The sequence below is a fragment of the Pelmatolapia mariae genome, linkage group LG10_11 (genome assembly GCF_036321145.2).
Source record: "Pelmatolapia mariae isolate MD_Pm_ZW linkage group LG10_11, Pm_UMD_F_2, whole genome shotgun sequence".
NCBI lineage: Eukaryota > Metazoa > Chordata > Actinopteri > Cichliformes > Cichlidae > Pelmatolapia > Pelmatolapia mariae.
The window spans coordinates 7,056,033-7,082,954 of NC_086236.1; the positions used below are offsets into that span (position 1 = coordinate 7,056,033).

At 40.4% G+C, this 26,922-nt stretch overlaps 1 protein-coding gene across 1 annotated transcript in view; it reads right to left on the reverse strand.

Annotated features, from left to right (window-relative positions):
* LOC134637986 (rho guanine nucleotide exchange factor 12-like) overlaps positions 1 to 26,922 on the reverse strand; it is a 51,593-nt gene that overhangs the window by 23,065 nt on the left and 1,606 nt on the right. The window contains exons 2-10 of the mRNA XM_063488592.1: positions 12,102 to 12,193; positions 8,678 to 8,776; positions 8,472 to 8,521; positions 6,745 to 6,802; positions 6,083 to 6,297; positions 3,267 to 3,383; positions 2,519 to 2,644; positions 613 to 711; positions 427 to 537 (exon numbers count right to left, since the gene is read on the reverse strand). Coding sequence (XP_063344662.1) covers positions 427 to 537; positions 613 to 711; positions 2,519 to 2,644; positions 3,267 to 3,383; positions 6,083 to 6,297; positions 6,745 to 6,802; positions 8,472 to 8,521; positions 8,678 to 8,776; positions 12,102 to 12,193 — 967 coding nt within the window. The remainder of the gene's footprint in view (positions 1 to 426; positions 538 to 612; positions 712 to 2,518; positions 2,645 to 3,266; positions 3,384 to 6,082; positions 6,298 to 6,744; positions 6,803 to 8,471; positions 8,522 to 8,677; positions 8,777 to 12,101; positions 12,194 to 26,922) is intronic.

The following is a 26,922-nucleotide window of genomic DNA, read 5'->3' on the forward strand; positions in this document are numbered from 1 at the left end:
TTCTGTAAAGACTCACGACAGGACTGAATGTGTATTTATCATACCAACAGTCCATGGTTACAGTTGTTTTTAAGATTTACATCTTCAGTAGGAGCGGCTGGGGTTGTGATCACCAATGTTTTGTCACAGATGCTATGCCCATTTTATATATAGAGTATGTGGTTGTGAATCATGAACACAGTGTGAAAATAGAAAATGACTAAGAACAAGTCCATGGAAAATTTGGTAAAATGAAGTTTAAATACAATTAAAATGCCTTGCTACTACTTTAGGAAACAGTATACGCATATGCTTGCTATATACCCATGTATGCTTTTAATTTTCAGTCTATAGTGGCCTCATATTGGTATCAAATCTCATGATTCAGACTACATTGGCAGCAAAGGCATTACCACACACTGATTTGTACTGTGTTTGTGGCTATACCAGAGGTGCAGGGTCAAACTGTGAGACCACATGGTGGAGGAAGACTGCGAGGTGTGCCGGCCGAGACTTCAGCGACTCAATACTCTGGAAACAGGTACACTCGCCATTGATCTGAGGAAAGGCATCCATTTATTAGATCTGATGATGATCATGTGACCCAAAACTCAGAGACATTTTGCCAGATACCTGTTCTTGTGAGGATTCAAAGTAGTCGTCTTCTGCTCCAATAATCTGGGGGTTTACGAGGTAAGGAGGGCTACCCGCACTGCACTGGGTATTGGGGTGCTGTGTGATATAATTGAGGTAAAATGCAGGGTCAAACAAAGAGGTTAACATGACAAAGGAATAATTTCTTCTTCATATGTAGGAACCCTAACCTTAACTTTAACCCAACAAATATTTTAACACTTTCCCCTTGGACAACTTATAGGGGCAACCTTTGTCTCTCTTTTCTCAACTGACTGGTTTTTACTTCAGGCATGCTTCCAGAACCAAATAACTGGCTTTTCCTCCCTCCTGTTCTATGTCCTTACTGTTGCTCTTGACCTCTTGCCAGGAATCCATTTACCAGAGCATTTAGTTATATTCACTCTTATCTATTGTTTTTTATTTTTTTCCTGCTGATAAGGAGTTAGGGTTGAGACTTGTTTTTAAGCAATTAGTGATTCAGTTTTTTCCTAATATTCTTTGATTCACTGTTTTGCCCTTAGCTCGCCCTAAAATTCTATTTAACCTTCTTTCTGTTTTCCCCTTCTCCCGTTTCTCTCTGAACCAACATTAAGTTGTAAAATTTAAAATAAAATGTGTTCAAGGATAATTTTCTTTAAGTATTGCAAACGTCCTCCATTAAGTTACCCAAATTGCAAGGCACTTTTGCAGTTTCGAGCCCAAAGAGCAAGCACATTAGCAACCCTCTCAGTTGAACCGATAAAGAGCATGCACATCTAGAACTTCAGCCGGTGGAGACAGAGATCAAAGTAGCGCTTCCTAGGGTAAATCCACTTCAGTAGAGTCATTTCACTGGTTATCTGGAAGCAGCAACCCCTGAGGCTGAAATAAAGCTCATGTAGAAATAACCTGCATTTGTGGTTGCCTCCTAAAGCAAGTCAGTCAAGTGTTAAAAGGGCAAACTTAATGGTATTAAAAACATGACTATAGATGGGTAGAAAAGCAATTTGGTCACAATGAAGAGCTGTCCGTTGTGGATGAACCATATGTTGGGTGACTCTAAATCACTGGTTTAGATTTTGCTTCAGGTTTGGGCATGGCTGCTTTGATTGAAAGGTATGCTAAAAAAGATGCTAGTAGCAGAAAGCTACTTTAGCTAGCAATGAACTGAAACTCACAGCCATGTTTGTGCTCTTGGTGCCTTTTTTTAACACATTATTGGAATCATCTAATAATGTGATGGATGGATATATTATATCATATCATATTATATTATATTATATTTGGGCTTTCTCTGTGATGCAAAGCATCCATGAAGTTTGTGCTTCAGGTACTATGAATGTACCCTTTGTGTGTGCAACTTGCTAACCAAACTTACAAGCACTCCAGACTTTAGTGCAAATATGGCCATTTGTGGTTGTAAATGACCATACACCTGCCAAGGTTCTAACATGGCAGCTGGAAAAAAGGGGATGCGTTATACTCCTACACTTTCTACTCATGCAGTTTGCTAACCAAACATGCAAGACATTGCTAATAACACTGATAGAATATTGTGATGACGGAGAAATGCTAACTTCTGGCTCTTCTGGCTAATTTATGGGAGGTGCTTAAAAGCTAACGCTCACATTTCAAAATGGGGATTCAAAAATGAGTGGGTGGGGTCTATTTTTTATGTACATTCTCTGGGTTTGTGACAATAATGTGACACTAAGAGATTGTTGGTTTAATCCCTTACTTAAAACTAAGAAAGGGTTAACTCTGTGTCTGCCAATGTCACTAATAGTTATTCAGCCATTACTACAAGTGCTGAACCCACAGCTTGGGTGACCCTATTGTCATTGCTTGTCTAGTTTTATTCATGTGAAATTAAACATGTTTAATGTCAAATTTACACCAAATCAAATTTGCGTGTACATCTTACTGTGTCAGCGGCATCCTCAGCCTCTGGCGATGTGCAGATGTTGAGGCCATCCCTCGGACTAATGTCTGGGCTCTGACAGGGAGTTCCTCTGTAGCCCACAGTGTCAAAGAGGGGGCTGCTGTGAACCTAATGCAGACACAGATACATGCACATTAACACACACATGACACACAAAACACTTAAACCAAATTGATTGTTTAGTCTGGTGCTGAATACTGGGAAATTCCCGAGAGTAGAAAGCACTACTTAATTCCTATTTTTAGAAGCTGTGATAAAAAGACTGTTATTACAAAGCAGTCTGTGTAAGCAGCAAGGCTTTGTGATGTGTTTAACATTAGATGGTGGTTACTGCTACAATAGATTATTAACAACAATCCTTGGTCAGCAGCAGCAGCTCAAAAACTCAGAGGTAAAAATGAAAAGTGTGACTTTAAATTTTTTTAAAAATCTATAAATGGTCAGAAAATACCTAAAAGTGTTGATTTAACTTTACACCAGAGAAAAGAGGGCTCTTATAATATATAAAATCTTAATGTTCACTCAAGTTTATCAAGAAGTTTTATATTTTATCAGCTTTAACATTTAAAGTAATGACAGAATAAAACTGAAAAAAGTAACAATTATTAAAAGTTCGAAAGCCGAACCCAGAACACCTCTGACATCTGTTTATCGACTCATACATGACCAGCATACACCATCATTACCAACTGGCACCATATTAAATGCTCTGATGTGTCGGTGTACTCACTGAGTTGTTATTGATCAGGGGGCCATTGTCACACGGTGTGGGTGAGGTCTGTTCCTTCAGAGGAGACCCACCGTCTCCATCCTCAATCTCACCATTCCAGGAAGCCGTGGCTCCTTCCTGAAATTCAGACAAACATATACATACATGTATATATATTCCTTTTTTGGATAATGACACCATCTTTTGTTTTTTGTTTGTTTAATTTTGCCTCTCTACACCACCTCAGGAGATTAAAAAAAAAAAAAATCAAACAATCAAGACATGATTAAAGTACAAACATTCAGTGATAAATTCGAGGGGTTTTGACAAATGTATCGCATTAACTGTTTAGAAATTACAGCCATTTTTATACACAGTCCCCCATTTTCAGAGGCTCAGAAGTAATTGTACAACTGATTGACAAGCAGTTTCATGTTCTTTTATTCAGTGACAAATTAAGCTGAACTTGCATTTTACAGCTGCTTAGTGGAAGATGCCGATGCAAGCAAAGGAGGCTGAAATCCCAAAATAAACCTATCAAAGAGACAGAAAACCTGCCAGATCAGCATTCTGGTACATTCTTAAAAAGAAGGAATGTACTGGCAGCAGCAACAGAAAGAAAAATCCCCTCACATCTAACCAAGTCCAGAACACTCTCGAGGAGGAGGCAGACATATCATTGTTAAAGTCTACAATCAAGAGATGGCTTCATGAGTGTAAACACGCAGGGCTTATAACAAAGTGCAATCCGCTGTTTATACTCAAGAACAGGAAGGCCAGATTAGGCTTTTCCAGAGAACATTTCAAATAGCCTGCACAGATCTGGAAAAAAAAAATATTGGGACAAACGAAAGCAAGATAACCCAGAACGATGGGAAGAGAAGAGCATGGAGAAAGAGATCTAAAGTATATCACATTAACAGTGAAGCACGGCGGAGGTGGCGTTATGGCATGGGCACGTATGGCTGCCATTGAAACCAGACTGCTAGTGTTTCTTGATGATGTGACTTCTGATAGAAGCAGCAGGATGAATTCTGCTGTGTATGCGGCTGTACTCTCTGCTCAAATTCAGCCAAATGCTACAAAACTTCACATCGTAAATGGATAATGAGCCAACGCAAAATGCAAATGCAATCCAAGGCCAAGTTAGTCACATGCCCTCAACCCAACAGACCATGCAGAAAACTGAAGGCCCACAAACAAGCAGAAACTGAAAGACCTACCAGAGTAGCACTGAGGAGGACACACAGCATTTAGTGATGTCCATGGGTTAAAGCTGGAAATTTGCACTTCAATCACATTTGGATCATTTGATTGAAAAGTCACTGTGGTGGTGTACAAGGGCAAAACTACAGGAAACGAGAGTAGAAAGCACTACTTATGGACCTGGAACTGTATGCATGAATTCATTCAGACTGCTATCAGTTACAAATGATTAAGATCATACAGACTAAAGATCATCTAGTGACCTTGGACCTCCAACTAGTCACGGAATATCATGGTTGCAAAATTATTTTATAATTCTTCCAGAGTTTTTTAGATGTGGATGGATTTTATGACCGCAACCTTCTGACGGTAGGATGATGGAAAGTTGATGCTTGGAAACATTTAGAAGAATTCACAGATTGGGTCTTTCTGAACTGAGAGCAATGTCATAGAATTAGTGGAAAGTTAAAGGTGTTTTATTTACATTACAGCCTTCTAAGGGAAATCTTAAGTGCAATGGTTGGTTACATACTGGTCTTTTATAAGGAAAATTGAACAATTTCATTTGATTTTATTAACCAGACGTATGACTAAGATGAGATTACTTATATTTAAATTGAACTAGACAGAAAATCTGACAGGGGAAAATGTGACTTAAACATAGTAATTAAGCACGTAATCCTGTCGAAGTTTGAGCATTTGAGTAAATAACTTGAATTGAAAGCTGAAAGTCCAGAGTTTCAACAATCCCTAAATCATATGCACATTGCAGGAAAAAGTCGTACGGTGGACACACTGTTGACATCCTGCGGCAGTTTCAGTAAAAAGTTGGTTGAAATGGACCGGAACGATGAGGCTAATTAAAAATAATGAGCTGCATGGGTTGTACCAGCCAGATAAGCTTATCACGAACCCTGTCACAGTTAAAAATAACATTGTGTCAGAAGACTGAGGTTTCACTTCACCGCTGTAACAGAAGGAGGAATTAATCTGAGTATAAAGCTCCTTCACATTTTTGTTTTTTTAAATTCACCGTGTATTATAATTACTTTAAATAACAACAAATTACATTATTCTTATTATCTTTTTGAGTACGTGTGTTATTTCATTACATATTTTTGTTCTGGTAATAATTTAAACTGAACAACCTCTGGAGGATCATTTGTGCCAAGTTACTCATTCAGAATGTAAGTAAGTGCACTTAAAAACAACTTTATAGCCTGATGGATCGATCTAGCGGCTGGAACATTACGTTCACTTGTCAAGGCCCATAAAATGTTTACAGTGACCATATTGGGTGATACTTTATTGCAGAACAAAGCTAATTTTCCTCTAGCGGTACTGTGGTTTTTCCATCATCTGATACAGTTTACTAAAGTCCCGCCTTCAACGAGACCTGCAATAACAGGTTAACAGTGATTTCATTAGTAAAATAGCAGCTGAGTGTTTTTGCTGTGTGTTTATGTTTATGTCTCAAAAATATATACAGTGTTGTTCACTTACTGTGCTAATGGAAGTTTATACACCCTCTTAGACATACTTGCAGAAATCCTCGCTTTTGCATTCATCCACACACTCTTTAAATGTGACGCTGCTTACACAGCTTAAAACAGGATTCTCCTCTTTCTTACCCCATCAGACAGAGAGGAGGATGTGGTGTTGTCCTGAGGGCTACAGGGTGTGCTGCTGGTCAAGAAGCTGCCTTGCTCCCCAGCTGACAGTGCAGGTGAGTGGGGTGCTGAGAGAGTGTCTCCTCCTTCCTCATTCCCTTCCTTCTCCTCTTCCAGGGGGATCTGAGGAAGCCCTGGAGGCCTCCCCAGCACTGTCAGGGCTACATAGGAGCCCGCTGCCAGAGAGGAGTCATGGGAAAGGAATGAAGGGAGGGTGAAGGGAGGGAAGAATATAAAAGCCATCAGAACCAGCTTAGACAACCCAAAGTGTCAGACCGTTAGAGGAACAATAAGCAATCTGCAGAACAAGTATGCTTATATGTTATGTCATGAGATAATGTCCTGTTTGAACTGCTAACTGTAGCACTTATGCTGCAATAACTTATAAAGGCAGTGTTTTGGCTTTGAGTCTATATATAATAATACGATGTTAGCTGACACGTCTTATCCTTTCTGATAAGTCACTTAAGATCTTTTTGCTCAAATGTAGTTTAGGATTAAAACAACTCAACTAATGTTTATGTTGACTCAATTATATCTTCTCAATGAGCCTTGTAAATCACAAACAACACAACAGATGTGATACAGCAAACTAAGGATGTAAATAATTAGAGCATACTCACATTTTATCAACTTTACAACCTCTAGGTGGTTTGAATGTGTAACTAAGGTCCCGTTAACCTGTCCAAAGACAAAAAGCATTAGCAAAGAATTTCTACAACTGACCAACATATGTTCCTTAAAACCTAAAACCCACAATTATACTGTTTTGTTTATTTCATTCGTGGTAGTCACTGTTTCTATGTGGCATCATTCTGTTTTTCTGTTATTCTAAACAAACCCCATGACAACATCAAAATTATCCGTGGACATCAGTCCATCTCACTGACTTCACTGTGCTTTTAGTGGCTCATTTGTTATTATTGAACATGTTTAAAAAGAGCCACAAGAAATGTATGCATGCATTCATAACAGGGAAGAAGCTTTGTGACACAAAGCTGGAGTGGCTGAAAAACATTTGGTTAGCTGATCACTTTATTGTTAATTCTGTTGCTTTTATAGTACTTTGTCAGGCATTTTATAGCATTTATTATGATAGACCAGTAAAAATCAGATGGGAAAGTATGGAGAAAGCATGTGAGCTGTTGTGAGACCCTGTTTTTATAATATTTCTAAGAAAAGTAAAAAAACATAACAGCTGGGATGGAAGAAAATGGATAGAGATAAAGCTAAAGCAGGACTTACAACACGAACAGGTCACACTGTGAACTGCATGTTGGTTTTCTGATATTTTATTACAGTGCAAATAATCTATAGATCCTTTTTAACTTTCTAAAGTCATCAGTCCAGTCATTACCACGTTTCATTGTGACTGACCAGCTGTGCAGAGGCGAAAGAGTGATGAAGCATGAAACTGTTTTGTGTAGCTCTCATTTGTCTATTGTTTGAAAATTGAGCACAGCATCAGTTCAGGAAGGTACAAAGTGAAATTCAGCCACAAACCCAGCAGCTTAGCTGATCTAAATGCCAGCCCACCTCACCTAATGGCTCAACTGACACCCTTATACACATCAAATTAGCAAATCACATATAGGGAGTGCCATTTAAGCTACTTTATCTTTCCTAATAACCCCTGGAGAACACAAAAATCCCTTTGCGGTTGCATCATGAAGGGCATCTGGTGTAAAAATCCACCAAATCAAGCATGTGGAGCTACAAACTGTGGCAACCCTCAGTGAATAAGGCAGCAGCCTGTCCAACATTTGCTGCACATCGGCAAGCCTTTGTGCAACCCACCTCCATCACAGCTTCCCTTCTGATGCTGTTCCTGATTTTTCTTTCCTTTTGGGTCATCTTGCAACTGCTCTTACTGCCTCCATCATTCCAATAAATGCACATCACCACTTACGGAACTATCCATCTCCTTTTTTAGTCCTAACTAAACTATTTGTGGCACGTTTTAAATTGCACACTATCAATGTCTCCTTGAGAAAACATTGAAAATGTGTGTGCCAAAGTCAAGAAACAGTAGGACAAAAACATCCTGCATTCAACTGGCTACACAGTCCTAATCCCTTTGTCATTATCTGTGAGGTTTACTGTACAGATACTACATTGGAGCAGAAGTACCACTCTGAAAACATGCCTGATACCCATCCCATTGTGTACAATAAATACAGATTTCCTAAGAAATAAGAACTGGATTTGAATCTTTATTTTGGGGAACTAAATAAAAAGAAAAGTTTTAAAACAAAGGAAAAAGTGGTGCTAATGTGCTCTTGTATTTTAGACTCATTAAGGTTCATTTGCTGATCCCAGAAGCAAGAAGAAAATAAATGAGGAAGCTAACCTTAATGATCCTATCTCCTGTCTGCACACCAGCTCGCATTGCAGCTCCATCTATAATGCAAAAGACAGGAGAGGGTCAGATGTAGAGTGTGTGTGTGTGTGTGTGTGTGTGTGTGTGTGTGTGTGTGTGTGTGTGTGTGTGTGTGTGTGTGTGTGTGTGTGTGTGTGTGTGTGAGAGAGAAGTAAGAAAGAGAGAGAGAGTCTTACCTTCTTTGACCAGCTGCACAAACACAGGGTTGTCTCCACTTACTGTCAGCCCAAAGCCATTTTCATCTCTCTGGATTATCACACAGCGCTGGACCAGACCTGTCGTTTGCCAACACACAAACACACACACACACACACGCACGCACACACACACCCACGCGCACGCACACACACACCCACGCGCACGCACACACAGGCGCACGCACACACACTTCATGTCACTGCATGGTACCAAAAGTGGTCAAAAACCAAAAAGAAACTGTGGACGACTTTGTTTCGTGGCATTTTGTTTGTGTTACAAAGATAAAAGCGTCACACTGCTGTTGTTATTGGATGTGGTTGATATCAACATTACATACTACTGCCAGTCAAAATTACTGAGAGCAGTATGAAGTTTAATCTCAATCTTTTGCACTATAAACCTCGATCTGGTACTGCGGGGGAGGAAGAAAAAAAAAAGCATTGACACAGGAAGTGACAAATTACAAGACTAAAATGAAAATAGTTTCTTAAACAGTCTCCTGCCGTCTTTGCTGAGACTCACTGCTAAAAGATTGTCCACTCTTGTCTCTTAGAGAGAGTTCATTGGAATAATGTTTAAAATAGTCGTGAAAATCAAAATAGATACCACAGAGCAGCAGAACTGGCTTAGTTATTGGTTGCCTGTTTGTTGTTTTAACCTGGAACACATTTTGATCTGAAGTTATATGACAACTATACTTTAAAAATATGGGGTTCCACAAGGGTCAGTTTTAGGTCCTCTATCACACCTTCCTTCACTTACCTCAGAAGTTATCTTTATTCTGCAGATCTCACTCAATTTTATATAAACATATACCAAACCTCAACACTTACTTACTTACTTATTCTTTTTCTTGTTTTTTTTGTTTAGATATCTACACAGATATTATGTGCAGGCAAATAGATTGATTCTAAAGCTTAAAACTACAGTAGCACACCATTCTGGGCCAAAGCCACACCAGCACAGTGCTTAAACCTGACAGGAGGAATCACACAGATAGAAATAATAATGATAATGATGATAATAATAATAATAATAATAATAATAATAATCTTCTTAACCCTTTCATTCATAGTGCTCACTACAGTGGACAGCTATTCAAAGGCTTTTTTCTTGTATTTGTGTCAGTGTTGATGGTATACTTGCACATAAACACAACACACAGTGTATATTATTTATTTATTTGTCAAATTCATAAGTCAAAGCGTATGTTGTCCACCTAAGTGGACATGTAAAAACCCTTTGAAAAGTAAATGTTTAAAAAATAAAGTTCAAAAATCTTTTTTTCATGCCTAAAGATGAATAACACTACTTAAGGAAAAACCCTGATTGAGGTTGTCATAATTCATGCATGAAAGGGTTAAACTCACTCCCTATCTAAAGCAGAGACGTTAAACTCATTTCACATCGTGGGCCACATGTACCTCCATTTTGATCTTAAGTGGGCAGAAGAAGTGAAACTGTACGTTCTGTCACTAAAAAGGAGTTTAACTACACATTTAATCACTGACACTTCTTAATATAAGAAAAGGAAGTGCGATTTCAACACTACCAGTACAGTGTTTCTGTATGATAAAGAAATGTTGTTGTAGTAAATAAACAAATCTGTGAGCACGACTCTCTGGAATTAAACTCCAAGAACAAAATGTATAAAATTACAGAAAATGTTTTGGTTTCATTGCACAGACTGTACTGTAATTATAAAGCAAAGAGTTTCTTTTTTATATGGTAGACCCAGTACTTATTTACTTTGTTGTAGTATGAATGGCCATAGAAGTGGTCTTCATCAGCAGGAAAAGCTGTAAAACTTGTAAAAATATATTTAATAGTCCAAAATTTATCCTCCTTCACATTTTTCAAAGCCATTCAGGTGAACGGATTGGAGTTTATGCTGGACTTCTACTGTTTGACCCTGATCTAAAGGTTGAATGCAACAACCTAATGCCTGTAACTAAAGTGCTGCACTTCCAGTGTGGTTATCCTCTATGATCCCCCTCGTTCCTCGTTCCTGTTAACATGAAAGATGCACAGACCTTTTTGTTAACTATATACACTATATTTATAAAAATGATCAGGTAAAACGGTACAGTGCTAGACCAACCATGATTTTATTATCCAGTGTGAATGAATTAAATATATAAAGACAGTGATGTAATTACACAATGAGATCAGTATTATTTGTGATAAAAAAAAAATGACATAACATATATAAAACCTAACTTGTATCGTCCCAAATATGCATCAAAAATATATTTAAATGAGAACTGCTACAAAGAGAGTAGAATAAATATTACTCTGATTACTTTGTTTTTAATGTTAAATAAAGGAAAGTGATTTGTGGAGTGCATGAGGTAGACTAGAACTTTAATCTCACCCATTGGTCTTACCCATGTTTTGTTTTTTAAGTGGTAAGAAAGTGACGCCCTGATTAGACATTGAAATAAATGTCGCATAAATACCCATCAGCTCATGCCAGGAGCACAGCTAGTAGTACTCATTTTAATCTGACCAATCTTTGCAGTCCTCTGAAGTCAGTGACTCCTTTTGCAAACCAAGCTGTGTCTATAATAAAATCCTACAACCTCACCAGCAACATGAAATCTGCAAAGAACATCTGCTAGATCAGGAAAACTTGATGTTCTTCCTGCAGCCACTGAGGAAGTTTAGTGCAATCTGCCTGTCTGGTTACTCCCACTTCAAAGAACTATCAGAGAGAGTTGAGTGGATAATTGGTTGTCTTTTGGACTCCATGAGGAGCCTCAAGACTCCAGGGTGAACAAAAGGGCAGAAAGGATTAATGTCAATCCGGCAACCCAGGCAACCACCTTCACAACTTCTTTCTGAGCGCAGCCTACACCCACACCATCTCTATTCGCTCCCCCGCCAGCCTCTGCGATAAATACTCTAGTGGACAATTTCTGTTTTAAAGTTTTAAGCAAATTGGATGCAAAAGTTCAGACTTAGAAAAATAACACTTCAATAGTACAAGTGTAGAAAAGAAAGCTAGCTGCATCACTGATGAAGCTGGAACTCTTTGTCTACGTACTATTGTGCCATTTCCCTGAGCAAAGACCTCGCTATAATCTGATTTTTTTTGTCTGTCCAATTATTGAAAGCAGAAAGATATTTAAACTTAATTTGAAGTTAACACCACAGCACGTTCAAGTGATGCAAAACAATTCATTTCTGCACCCGCACATCGGTACAAGCTGAGATTAGAAAGTTGTGTTACGAATTAAGAATCGATCCGTCGTCATTCATCGAGCCTTTATGATGGATATTTACAGATAAACCTTCACACTGAATTCACAAAGTGAAAATTCTGCAGACAATGAATGAAGCAAATGAGAAAACAAAAATGATCAACAAATCCAAGAAAATAAAGAAATCTGTGTCTGTTACCTGTAGGGTCGAACTCATTTTTGAGGGAAGGAGAGGGTTTCTCATTCTTTGGCTTCCAGTCTGTGGGCTCCCTGTTGAGAATGCTCGGAGTCCTAAAGAGACAAAACATCAAACCTTAAAAGTCAAAGTTTAGCTGCAGTTAAGCTGATATACATTTAATAAAGTTGTTTTCCGCATTTCCTTCCAAATGAAATCCTGATGTTGCTTTTTTCATTCTTATATGAAATACATAAATATATATAAAATGTTTGGCTGCTCATCATGGCATTCATTCATTTAGTTTTTATGGGTATCTGCACATTCAAAATATGCATTAAATTATTTTACAGGAAGCAGTGTGGGAGCAGCAGAGCCGGGCAGATGTTTTGATTGATGTTTAAATGTTTCTGTCCGCCTTATAAAGATCGTTCTAACAGATATCTGTTATAATAAACGTGTAGCGTTTCATTATCTTGGCAAAATAAAGCCATCTCGAGCCATTTCCCTTCATCCTAAGCAGTAGCGTACCAAAATCTGTAATTCCTCTAGTGGCCACATGAGGCTGGCTCAAAAGTGAGTCAATGCCCCATAGACTCCAATGTTAAAATGCCCAACCAGAGCAGAAATAAACATGTTTAAAGCTTGAATCACATTTTTTACTATTCTCTGTAGTTATAATTACTTTAACTTTACATTTCAACAACATGAAGGCGCTTATTTGCATTTTAGCTACCTGCTATTTATTCTTTTTTTTTTTTTTACCTCCAATTATTTGCATTTTTAAAGCAATTATCTGATTATCCTGAGGGGATAATTATACTAACACGCTACTGAGTTGACTTTTTGAGGTACCTTGGTACCGATTATCAGGGATCTGTCACTAAAGTGGCTTAAAAATTCTGACTTGACAAAACAACTGTCGATGAGTGTGTAGTTCCACTTAGTCCATCCCTAAGTGGAACTACAGACTTGCTGATGTCTAATTTAGAATAATTTGCCAATAAAACAACTCACTAAGCTCCATGTACTCCCACTTTCTTGGATTTTATAAGCATATCCCCCACTGGAGCTGGACTTGAAGGTGGCAGTTCATTTATTAATAGCTGAGGCTCCCTCAGCTCGTCCCCCCCTGCAGCCCTCCCTACTCGTTCCAGAAGAGGGGGTTTTGTTTGTGCTGCTGTTCCTCCCTCGGACAATGGGGGCCCTGGGCTTTTAACAATGGCTCCCACGTCAGAGCCAACTTACTATACTGTGGCTTTGTGGGACACATTCCCGGAAACAGGGACCAGGGTTTTTGGCTCGGCCTGAGTTTCCTGAATGTGGGAGAGGGCTGAGAAAGAAGCAGAGGAGGGAGGCGGGAAGGAGGAGGAGGAAGGAGGTGTCTTTGAGGAAAGACAGAAGACTGAGCTTAGGAAATTTCAACTAAAGCTCCCAAAGTGAACAATCCTGTGTAAACTCTCCTTATGGCAAAGAAAAGGAAAGAAAGTAATTAAATGCTGGGATACCATATGACAAAGACGTAGGAATATTTTCCGGTATGCCGGGCTCCTGGAAAACGAACCAGACTAAACATGCAGTGGATCCTCACAATTACAGACAAAAAGAGATAACTGTGGGTTATGCTGAACAGGAGACTATTATGGTTTTAACCTTGAGATCTGAACCTCCTCCTTGCTGTGGTTGGAAGAGATTAGCAGCTGATAGGACATGGTGAGAAAAGGGCGGACTAAGTCCTGCTCATGGGGTGGCAGTAAGTAAGTGTATGAGAAGAGGGAGGAATTCAGCTCTCAGCTCGTGATGTGTACGCCACATTGGTGCAGTTTGGGCCCCGCGATCAGGTGAAAACGTTTCTGACGCCTGAAAACACGTTTCACTCTTCTTCCACAAGAACATGCAGAGTTATTACACACTGACAATAAAATAAAAGGTTTATGAGCGTGCATAAAAACTCAAAACTGCAAGTCGCTGACATACAGTCGAGTGAAAAAGAAAGCACACACCACCTTTAGCAGCAATAACTTCAAGTAATCAGTTTCTGTTTGAGTTTATCGACCTTTCACATGGATCTAGGGGAATTTCAGCCGACTCTTCTTTGTAACGTTGCATCAGTTCACTGAGGTTTGAGGGAATTCACTTCTGCACAGCTCTCTTAACATCTCCTCACATCTCACAACATCTCAACCGGGACTTTGACCCTGTTATTGCAACACCTTGATTATTTTCAGTTCAGCTGTTCTGCTGTAGTTTTTAGGATGTGCTTGGGATCACTATAGTGCTGCATCACCCAGTTTATTTGACTCTAGAATATTTTGGTAAACAGAGGAGTTTAAGGTTGGCTCAGTGACTGCAAGGTGCTCAGGTCCTTCAAATCATCACCCCTCAACTACCGTGCTTCACAGTCGGTATGAGACGTTTGTGCCGTGTTTGGCGTCAGTCAAACATGGGGCCATGCATTATGTCAAATCTCCACTTTGGTCTCTCTGTACTAAGGACATGGTTACAGAAGTCTTGTGGTTTGTTCAGATGCAACTTTTCAAATCTAAAATGTGCTATCATGTTTGTTTTAGGGCGACGAGGCTCTCTCCTGGCAACCCTTCAATGCAATCCATACTTGTTCAGTGTTTTTCCCAATTTCACTGTCATTAACTTTAACATTTAATATGCCAACTGAGGTCTGAAGTCAAATCTGGGGAGATATTGTTGACATTGTGTTAACACAAGCCTGTATGGTCCAGACAGGTAAACTTATCTGCTCATACTTGCTGATGATCACTGATGTGTCTTTGATTAGCAGCACCCTGCTGCTACTGGCCTACTTAAACGCCAGTTAGTCAACAATGTCAGAAGTAGAAATCAGCCGGGCTCTACTCAGAATCCAGCAGGAAAGCCGCTAAGTGCCATGACAGCTCCCTGAGTTGCCAGCAATGATATGGCTTCCCTCTGGAGAGTTAATTAAACTCTGAATGCCAGGGCCATTTTCAGAAATTGCCACCAGAAAAAACATTCCTAAATTCAGTGAAAAAAAGCTGTTAAAAGACAGATGGGGAACCTCGACGTGTTTTATGTCTGCCTATTAAAAACTTTAAAGAGTTAATGGTGGCTTTTTCGTAGCCACAGATGTTATTAAACCAGTTTTAAAATGCCTTTAACTGCACCTCTACCGAATGTTCAGCACAAAAATCACACACCCACTTTAAACTGTGACGCCTAAGCCATCAACAAAACTAAGTGCTCAGAGATTACTTTTTTCCCTTTCAAGAGTTCAGAGATGTAATATTTTTACAGTGCAGCACGTATATCCTGATAGCACTGTTTGTCCTGAAAAAATGATCCATGTAATCTAAATCACACTAGACGACCTCTTCGATAAATCTGACCATGCTGGACAGTCTTTGAGACAAAGTGATGGGACATGTTTCAGTCCTAACAATCGATGTACCTCCTTTTGTTGTCCTACAAGGAAGAAAAGAGTTCATGTCCATGTGAAACGTTTCCTGGAACCTTAGAAAAAAAGGGATTATTAAAATCAACTGTTTTAGTCTCATTGGCCTGAAATACATGGTCACAGCTCAGACTTTCTTTGTTTGCTTACTGCACAGTCAAAAGAGGACAAAAAAAACAAAAAAAAAAAACATGCAACAATCTACTCGGGCCTCAGATGCCAAAAATACCAGACAATCTCCTGGGATGATAACAGCAGCAAAGGACTTAGCTCCAGAGAGCTGGAGAACTGGAACGCCAATGAGTTTTGAAGCTAAAACTCCAAATATAGTAGCGCTCACTATTTATTATGAAAGCAGCAGGCTACACTAAAATGCAAAATCATTTATGCTTTAATTTTGCTCTCTGTAACCCAAATTAAATGTCCTAAAAGAATATAAAGAATGCAGGAATAGGTTAAAAAGTTGATTTTAAGGTGAGTAACCAAAGCCCCGGTCTTATTGTGGGACTGACTGGAAATTTCTGGTACTGTAGTTTGTTTGTTGGAATACAGAGATGTGCGAGTATCAAAGCTGCACCAGCTCTGAGGCTTTGGTGAAGAAAGTTTGCACAGGACTTTATGCATCCCATGATTCAGTAGCTTCTAGAAACACCTTCAGCAGCAATAACTTGATGTTATTGTTTTTTATAGGACTTCATCGTGACTCTTCTTGATATCACCTGAAGTTTTGGGGCATTTATTTATCCACAGCTCACTAAAGCATTTCAGTGAGGCTGAAGTCTGGACTTTGCGCCACTGCAACAAATTGATTCTTTTCTTTTTCAGTCATTCTGTTGTAAACATGTTTACAGGGTGTTACACGACTCAATTTCAGCAAAAAGTGCTCACACTTCACTCTACAAAACTTTGGCATTCAGAGGAGTTCATGCTCAGCCCAGTAACTGCAAGGTGCCCAAATCATGCCTCCTCCACCACCGTGCTTCACAGCTGGTGTGAGGCGTTGAGACATAATGCATAACGAAGAGGGTCATGTCTGGCCAACATCAAACACAGCTTATCAGCACAAACATCTTCACTTTGGTCTTATCTTCCAAAGGATATTGTTCCACAAGTCCTGTGCTTGAGATGGATCTTTGCAAACCTAAACCTGTTATGTTGGTATGTTCTTTTTTAGAGAGAAGAGGCTTTCTCCTGGAAACACTTCCAAACAAATCATACTAGTTCAGTCTTTTTCTAACCGTACTGTCATGAACTCAAACATTTAACATGCTAACTCAGGTCTGTGGAATCTGAAATGTGCATAGAGCCACCACCCCCCCAAAAATTGAGCGTAGCATTCATGCAGAATACAAAGTCAAGCATTGTCACGTCAGCTCATCAGTGCCAGCCCACATCTGCTGATGGCACAGCTGATATCCCTCTGAGCTTCTCTGTCTCATATAAAGTGAGATCCTTAAGTTGGTTTGGGCTGTCACTGTTTTTTTGTTGAAGGATAAAGTTAGCAATACTTATTAATATTTTATTTATTTCAACAAAGCCTATAAAAAGACCAAGACCAGCTCCAAACTCACTACTTCCCAGTGAAAAAGTTGATATTTAGCAACAGGAGAGATGATGTCAAAATAAAATAAAGTGTCCAACACACTGAAGGAACTATGCACCCTCTGCAAAGCTCATAGATGGCCCTATTTCTATCACATCAGTGTCACTAACTCAGGGTGGAATCCCTGATATGTTATGGCCTTTCTAATTTTATTTTTCTCTATCACTCATTTGATTTTCACCCCCCCCCCCCATATCCCTCTATTTCAAGGACCCTGGACTAAACAGAAAGGACCACCTTCAAATCACCTTCGAACAAATGCACAGACAAAGATCATTAGTAAGATCAATTCTCCATAAGTAAAACAACTACTCTTTCCAAAATGAATATTATCATGCCTGCTCCATTAATAAATCACTCTGCATTTCCATGTGACATTATTGGCTCCCTCCACAAACATCCAAATTCAATAGAAGCTTGTGAACTTCCAGCAGTGATCTAATCAAAACGCTTGACAAGGGCTGTTAAACATTATCCAGTCATTCTCAAATGAATGTTTTAATATTAAACAGACTCACCCAGCGCTAACTGCAGTTACAAGGTTAGACTTCACAATGAGATTCAGCTATAAGGACTAAATCTGTAGTGTATGTATAATTTAAATAATAAAGACTTAATTTATTATTTTCAGGTACCACAAAAAGGTACATTTTGGCCTCACAAATCATGATTGCATTAAAACACTGGGAGAGTACACTCACTGATTACTGATTAGGTACACCTGTTGAATTGCTCAGCAAAGCAAATATTTAATCAGCCAATCACGTGGCAGCAACTCAGTGTATCTGGGCACGTGGACTTGGTCAGGAAGACCTGCTGAATTTCAAACAGAGCTTCAGAAAGGTGACTTTTTGTTCCTTTTTCCAGATCCTAGCTGGATAAAATAAAACACATTAACACATAACACATTAATTATACGTGAAAAGGTAAAGGCACATATAATTTTTTGCTGTATGTCATTAGAGTTTGTCCTCGGGTGACATGACAAATTATTGCATAATCTCAGGGTACATTAAGTCAAGACCATTCAGGAGAAACTGACCATGTGGACTAACTTCATAATGAACTCAGCAGTGAGAAATAAGCTGTGTGTTTCGGCCACATTTACTATAAAAGGTCAAATAAATGTATTTACATGGATACACGTGCTAAAATGTGTGTTTATTCCTGTTCGGACACGGTATGTGCGCCAATTTTGATGCATATACCGGAAGTGACAGAAGTGACGGACAAGGTAAGCGACTCATGTTGTAACTGACGTCAGACGCCGGAGATTTTGGCGGAAAATTAAAGCGAATGGTAGTTTAGAATTGAACAAATTCCTTTAAGCTTCAGTATAACCAAATACACTTATCAATTGTCTTATAACTAACAACATTTGTCTAAATCATCTCCAACACCCTGGAGAACAACGGGGAGAGTTTAGAGGCTCTCCAAGATTACATCGATCAGTGCTTCCAGGATCTCGTAATGAAGAAGGCTCAGAGTGCATCTTCCCCGGCCAAATCTGAGACGCCGTCGTCGAAAAGATGTCGCCCGGCAGATTCCCCCGGCACAACATCGCCAGCCGGCAAAGATATTGCCGACATACTGGAGTCAATCAACAAACGATTGTCCAGTTTCGATGCAAGGCTGTCCTTGGTGGAGATTCACCAGGAATTTAAATCCTTGCGAGAATCCCTGGAGTTCAGCCAGCAACAGGTGGAAACGCTCGCTGCTGAAAATGCCACGCTAAGGGAGTCGGTGAAATGTCTCACAGACAATGTTACCCAGCTAAATAGAGAAAAAAATAAAAATAAAAGAAACAGTTATTGATCTACAAGCTCGTGGCATGCGTGATAATCTTGTATTTTCTGGTATTCCAGAAGCCGCTGGAGAAGACGCAGAGACTACGGTGAAAAGCTTCATCAAAACCCACCTGAAGCTACCGGAGGACACGGTGAAGAACATCGCCTTCGATAGAGTGCATCGCATCGGACCCATGTGGGCAGCAGCCGGGAGACCACGTCCTATTGTGGCCAAATTCGGCCACTTCAACCAAAAGGAACAGGTGAAAAGCCGCGGCAGGGAATTAAAAGGAATGGACTTCAGCGTAAACGACCAGTTCCCCAAAGAGATCCTGGAACGACGCAGGGTCCTCTTCCCAATCCGACGCGGCTTCATCCAGAAGGGCTCCCGCGCTGTCATCGCTGTGGACCGGCTCTACGTGGACGGACAGCTTTACCGCTGTCCATCTCTTTATGTCTTTATGTCACAGCGTCTCTTTATGTCTGTCTCCACATTGGGTGAGTGTTGAGTAATTGCATATGAGAGCATGAGGGTGGGATGGATGTTTGTATTTGAGTGTGCCTGTATGTCTGTGTCTATTTGCCAGGTTGGGTATCAGACGCCACCTCTCTGGGGACATCTCAGGCCCTCCAAGGCTTGGAGGCCTATCTCCCCCCACCACTTCCCCTGCCGGTGGCGGACGCCCTCAGACATCGGTGCGATGGTGGTTCTTTGTGTCCAGGGATGGGCGTCCAGGTACACACCGGCTCACTCCTGGTGGCTGCTTATCGGGGCCTGGAGCCTGGGGCTCGCTCGGGCCACTTCGGGGGTGGGGTGCCCTCGGCCTCTCGGCCTGGGGCTCGGTCACTCTGGCACAGCAGGCTGCCGGCGGAGCTCACGGGCACATCACTGCAACCCCCCCTGGCTTCTGCTGCGCGGCTGCTGAGTGACCCCTCATCTGGGGCTCTCCTCAGCTCTTTCTGGGACAGTGGCGCGGCTGCCCCTCTGTTGGTCTTCCTTGGTCTCTTGTGTTCTGGGGGCCTCTGGATGTCTGGAGTTTTGATCTCCTCCATATCTGCTTCATGCCCTGGAGGACGGGGCAGTGGCCCCCCACACCCTCTAGCAGATCATTACATGAAGGAACCTTTTAAAAACAAGCGTGTCCATGCTCACAGGTGTACACACGGGTGATCACACACACAAACTACACCCTTTTTGGCTCCTACCTCAAAGCACACTGTGCGCTGTCGATCTCACGTGCTGCACAATAATGTTTAATATTTAGTATTTACTGTTATATTCCCATAGATCATCGTGATGTTGTTTATTATGTTGCTCTTTTTTTTCTTCTGCTTGTTTTCTCTTTTTTCTTTCTCAACAGGTGATCCAGGTGATTGACATATGTATTTTTTGTCTGCTTATTTTGTTGGTTTTTGTTTTTTGCCCTTTATCCCCGTCCCTCTTCCCCGCTGTTTTTCTTTCCCTCTTTCCTTCTCCCCTTTCTTTTCCCCAGTCAAGTCTGTCCCGTATTTAACAAGTGAAAATAAACAATAAAAGGTGAATCAAATGGACCATTACGGCAAGGCTGGGATGGTCCATTTGGTAAAGTAAATCCGTTGGGCATCTTTCTCCGCCTTTAGACAATAATTCTGATGGCAAAAGAGCCAAACGGGACAAGCAAAAAAATAAATAAATAAATAAATTTTGATGCTTGCATGCATTAAGAACAACATGAAGCTAACTGCTGCACTGTCCAAGTATTTCAGAAACTGCTCATCTACTGGGATGGTTCCCACAATGCCATCTCTAATGGTCTAAAAAAGAGAAAATGACCAGTGAGCAGCACGTCCCCTGGTGAAAATGCCTTGTTGATGTCAGAGGTCACAGTTCAGAGGATAATGGCCAGATCACGCTGCCTGTTAGGAAGGCAGCTCATTAAAACCATCACTGAATGCACGATTTTAAAGTAGATGAGCTGCAGCAGCAGAAGACCACACCGGGTACTACTCCTGTCAGCTAAGTAAAAAAAACAGGGCTATAATTCCCCAGGGCTACCAAAAATTGGACAATGGAAGACTAGGATACTGTTGCCTACTCCATCAGTTTCTTCTGATGACTTTTTCCAGCAGGATATCACAAATAATCTCAAACTGCTCTCTTGAACATGACAATGAGTTCACTGGACTCAAACGGCATCTTTGGGATCTGGTGGAACAGGAGATTAACATCACGGATGTGCAGCAACCGTGTGATGCTATCATGTCAATATAGATCACAATCTCAGAGGAATGTTTCCAGCACCTTGCTGAATCTATGCCATGAAGAATTAAGCTGTTCTAAAGGCATAAAGGGGTTCAACCTGATAACATCATGGTGTAACTAATAAAGTTCCTTTCAAACCCTTTTAATGTTGGCTTATTTATCCTACAAGATCCTATAAATATATTTTTAAAACAGCCTCTTTTTACCTTCCCTGTGGATATTATGTTTGTTTAACTTGCATTAATATAGTATCCTATCTCAGGTCAACTTACAGTCAGGGAAACCCAGCGGTTTTCCAGTTTCTATTAGCGAGCTCTTGCACTGTAAATGTAGTGATCTCTGTCCGGCTGGTAGTCAGCCTGCACTGATGTGTCGCCAGCAGAGTTTCAGTCAGGAAGAGCCTGATGGACATTGTTTAGCAATGATGTCACCACTTCCTGTCTGAGCCCCATAGATCAGCAAAACGGTTTGACAAAGAGCAACACAGCTGTTCCACCGCCTGAAGCTTTTGGGTTTATAACTCATTCTCCACACCAGCATCACTTAAACTCACAAAAAAGCAAAAAGCAAAAAAATCTCTGACAGGTTTACAGTACAGGGGCCGGGGAGCATTTAGAAACTGCACTGAAATGAGCTTCCAACAAAGACAATATGTAGTCTGACCTCCTCCTTCCTGCATCCTACTGCTTCCCTGATCTCGCCTCTGCAGTCTTTTTCCAACTTTTAAGTGCATCAAAGATAAAGCCAAAGTTTTGAGGTAGCATACACCTACCAAGCACTTTTGTGCAGTTTAGCGAGCAGCCAGCCCTGACTCAGACAAAGCACTTTATTTTTTTTTTATTTTTTTTAGCAGACCACATTTGTGTGAGACGAGATGTTAGATCTTGACACCAACTTCTCGCAGCAGATGACGTTCCTGGGCTGAGAGCTGTTGACAGCTGAAGCCATGAGACAAGTAGCTTTCACAATGCTGTCTAAGGTTTTTTGTATGCTCTTCATTAGCCAGTGTGTCATCCACACCGGTGGTTAGTTGTGACTTGTCCCTATCGTGAAACTAATACGTTTCTCCCTTATTAGACTCCTCACTGTCAACAGGGGCTTTTAATGCGTCTCGCCCTCATAATCCCACAATCCGCCATGCGTCAACAGACGGGGATTATCTTTAATAGAAGTTTTTTTTCCTGAAGGATTTCTATAAACTGCTAACCAAGAACTCATAAACCTATGTGCAGGTGTATATTTGACTAATCACTGAATCCCAAGATAAACCAGTGGAAACCATTGCTCTACAGGAAGTCAGTGGGACAGATTTACATGCCTTTGCATGTTCTTAGCTTTTGATGTTCTTTTCATCAGGTTTGTACCAGCAACTAACGTTCACTAGCGTCAGAGCAGGTCAAAGAGCCCAGGTAGAGGTATGAGATCGACTTTATTATCCAGGTAAATGGAGACAATCCCACATGCTTACGCCATGAAGAACACTGTTTCTACCTGCAGCATTTTTCTCCTCAACATTCAGTTTTTTGTTAAAGTAAAAAAACATGAACTGCATCTTTACATTTTACAAACAGTCCTCTAAATTCTATCAATATCATTCTCCACAAAACCGACTGACCTCAGTATATCCAGCAGCAGTCTGATAAACAAACCACCAGATTTTCCAAACTGTTTAAACCATGTGGAGATAAAACTAAAAGTGATGATGCCTCATTGCACATGCACACGTATGACAAGCAGGATAGATCAAATTTGAACAAGGAAGCACATCTACAAACTGTGAACACTGTTTACAAAAGACATTATTTCACTGTTTTTCTTTTCTTTTCTTTTTTTAAATTAATCTGTCTAACCTGTTTGTCTGAGTTTATTTCCTCTGCCGACTTATTTTTAGCCATATTTCCGATCCATCCCAGCTGTAATAAACAATTCCTTTGTAGGTCTAAAAGCTTACTGCTTCTGTCCAACCTGCAGGAAGCTGTGCCTGCGCCTGAAGCCCAGCAAGACTCATTAACCTCAGGAAAGAGGATGGTTTTGATTTCTTCTGTGAGGCGAGGCTGATGGGAGAACGTGTCCCATCCAGACCGTAAAATATCGCAAATGTTACCAGAAACCTTGCAAAGGGGGGGCTGAATTCTTCTCCCTGAGAAACACTTGGACAGCCCCCAGGCCCTGACCCAACCACTGCTGGAGTTGGCACATTTGTTACCAGGCAATGACAAGCCATTTCAGTAATGTAGTAATGTGCATGTATTGTTTAGATAATAAAACAAAGTAGATCAACAAAGAGGTGTGTATGCGAGGGACAGACGGACACTTTGTCATCACACGAGGGATGCACGACATCGAGCAAACATCTGATGGCAGCAGTCCCATTCAAAGCCGTCTAATCTGCAAGAATTTCATGAAAACACAGATAACAAAGACCTCAAATACACAGCGCACTACCATTTCTACAGTTAGAGGCTGGTAAATATTTAATATAGAAAAAGACACGATCAGTGTCATGTTTCCAGTTGTAGCTCTTCCATAAAGATAGGGCAGAGAGAGTGCGTGAGATCATTAGACGAAGCTGTCCAAGTACTGCAGAGGAAATGATACTGTCAGGGCTTATTCGTTAATCAATACAATATTTTTCATCCATTACCTCTGCCAAGAAGGTTATGTAATTGGTTGGGTTTCTTTGTTTCTTTGTTTGTTAGGCTACCCATCAATTTTCTTTACCACTTATCCAAGTCTATCTCAGCTGTCATGAGGTGGGTAGAGTGATGCAATCTGGGCAGGCCTCATAGAGTCAGGCAAACATTCACACCTTTTCCCAATTTAGATACACAAATTAGCCTAACAGGGCTGTGGGAGGAGAGAATCCATGCAGGCACAGGGAGAACATGTAAACTCCACACTGAAGCTGCCCCGCAGGTTAACCAGGAATGCTGTTGCTAATCACGGCACTGGGTGGTGGTGGTGGACAGCTAGTCGGTGGTAGAGCGATATTGTCTGGTTATAAGACCTCCCAAGACCTCCCAAGAGTTGGGAGGTCGCCTTGTAATCAGAAGGTTGCTGGTTCAAGCCCCGTCTTGAACAATCTCGGTCGTTGTGTCCTTGGGCAAGACACTTCACCCGTTGCCTACTGGTGGTGGTCAACGGGTCCGGCAGCCTCGCCTCTGTCAGTGCGCCCCAGGGTGGCTGTGGCTACAATGTAGCTTACCATCACCAGTGTGTGAATGGGTGGATGACTGGATGTGTAAAGCGCTTTGGGGTCCTTAGCTCTATACGAATACAGGCCATTTACCATTTACCAGAATGAATGGCATGCTAACTAGCTTCAAAGAGAAGCATGGCTAACCCTTTCCCTTAAATGAGGAAATCCCTGTAAGTGTTGACAACAAGTTTGAATTGATCACATCCCCCAACCTTTGTACACACCGCCCATCACTACTCCCAATTCGATGGTTTAGTGCAGTCCTGAGATCACTATCAAACATGACAGCCGAGGAGAAATAAAAGTTGCAACATATTAAATTTAAATAAGAAAATGAGGAAACATAGTTTCTATGTTTTCAACAATTTGCCTCTTATCTGTAGTTAATTTTATTTAATTTAATAACTGTACAGTACTCTGTTTATAGTAACCACTGTCCTTAATGTAAATATGTAAGAAAAAAAAATTGTGTATGTTTCTGTTCTGTGTCCTGTTTCGTTTGTATACGTGTCTTTCGGGCTGCTGTTACAACCAAATTTCCCCTTGTGGGACAATTAAAGGATTATTCTATTCTATTCTATTCTTCTAAATGAGATATCCTTCTAGATCCAGGGAATTTATTCATCCCTGTGGATGAGGTCTGCACTTTTTCCACATGTTCTTAATCAAGATTAAAAAATTACTATTATTTTATAGCGCTGTTGTTAAAATTGATGAGTTTTTTTTTCCTTCCTGTAGTACATAACAGTTATTTAAAATATGGTGCATGGATATTTCCATGTTAGACCCAATCAGTATTTTGGTCAAACAATTTAATAAAGCAACACTGGCTTATATTTAGATTTATCATTATTGGCTTATATGGTGCTCAATGTGTGCCAAAACTTTATACAAGAAAAGAAAACATGTTGGTTTAAACTGCTATCATCATAAAGCTGATGCAAAATAATTCCAGCTACATCGCGTGCAGATCTCTGCAGCACATCATCATTATCTCTGCAATAAGCTGCTAACTAGTTTAAAAATGTAATAAACAATGACCTCATATTCTCTTTTCATCATGAACTAAGCGGCTTATATGTAAAGGATCTCAGTGAAGATCAGAATTTATTGAAATCTAACATTATTGAAACAAATGCTTTTTGTGGTTATAGTTTCAGCAATCTTGGACTTGATTTGTTTTTTAAATGGATAAACATCATTGTGGTGTTTTAAGACAACATTTCTGGACATGTTTTTAAGTAGTTTCATCCAGAGTGAACTAAGAAGATTGATAATCACTCAATCTTCTATAGCTGTGTGTAGGGCCCCAGTCATGCAGGCCTCGGGGCTCATCGGTGTTCCCATGGCAACCATCAACGTCATCCATTTCCAGTTTGTGTGGCACTTTCTGAAGTTTCACTACAGCCCTGAGAGTAAATAGCAAATATCTGGAGACAAGACTTTGATGCAAACTAGGGGCAGCTGGACCAGTGAGCCACTAACCAAACCAATCACTTGAAGGTTTTTGGTTCAACACCCTCTTCCTGACTGATTTCACCTGCTGACAGCGACCGCTCACCAACGATTCGGTGATGTCAACAAGCTAGCCTGGGTTCCTCCAATCAAAAGGCCTACAGCAGGGGTGGGGAACTCCAGGCCTCTGGAGAACTTCAGGACATGTTTAGGAGGTAAATTAGCCATTAAAATCAGCTGTGTTGGATCAAGGACACATCTAAAACCTACAAGACACCGGCCCTTGAGGCCTGGAGTTCCCCCACCCCTGGCCTACAGAGACCTCCAAATATCGCTCATTCATCAAGATCTCCAACAAATAAACATCTTGCATCTCTCTAAATAAATTTACACACAACTAAAAATGCATTACTAACCATTTCTCTACATTATTTTAACAGTGACATTAGCATGTTTGGTGCCTTTGTGCCGGAGCGAGACCAGAATAAGCAATTTCCTGATACTTTTAGCTACTGTGCTAAACTAGGCTAACCAGCGCCTTAGTTTAATTAAAAAAAAGAACACCTGTGTCAATGTTAATATCCTCATTTTTCAAAAATCCTTTAAAATTGTTGTAATATTTGGACACCTACAGCTGACAGGGCTGTGGTGTGTTAACATAGTTATACAGGAGAGTCCTAGTTTCAAATACAGACTGAGTTACATGACTCAGTCTGTATGATTTATGAGTCATATTATGGCAGGCTTTCTCTTCTAGGGCCTATTAAGAATCATTAAGATTGTATGATCATTAAGCAGATATGAACACAGAAGAGACTCGTTGTCTTAAAAACCAGCAAAGTAGTCGAATGACTGGGTCCTTCCTGCAGGCTGAAGGTCGAGAAATCAAATGACTTTGTTTGACTCTCCAAGGCAGTCATGTGTGCTTTTATTCAAAGGTTTCCTCAAAGAAAACTCCTGATTGCAAAGTGTAAGAAAAAAAAAAAAAATACAGAAATAGCTTATATGGGATTGAATGTGAATCGAAGTCAGCCTGTAATGTTTCTACCTCAGAGAAGGAAGACACTGAACAACATAAAAATATAAAATAATGATTGATTCTTTATTTGAGGCT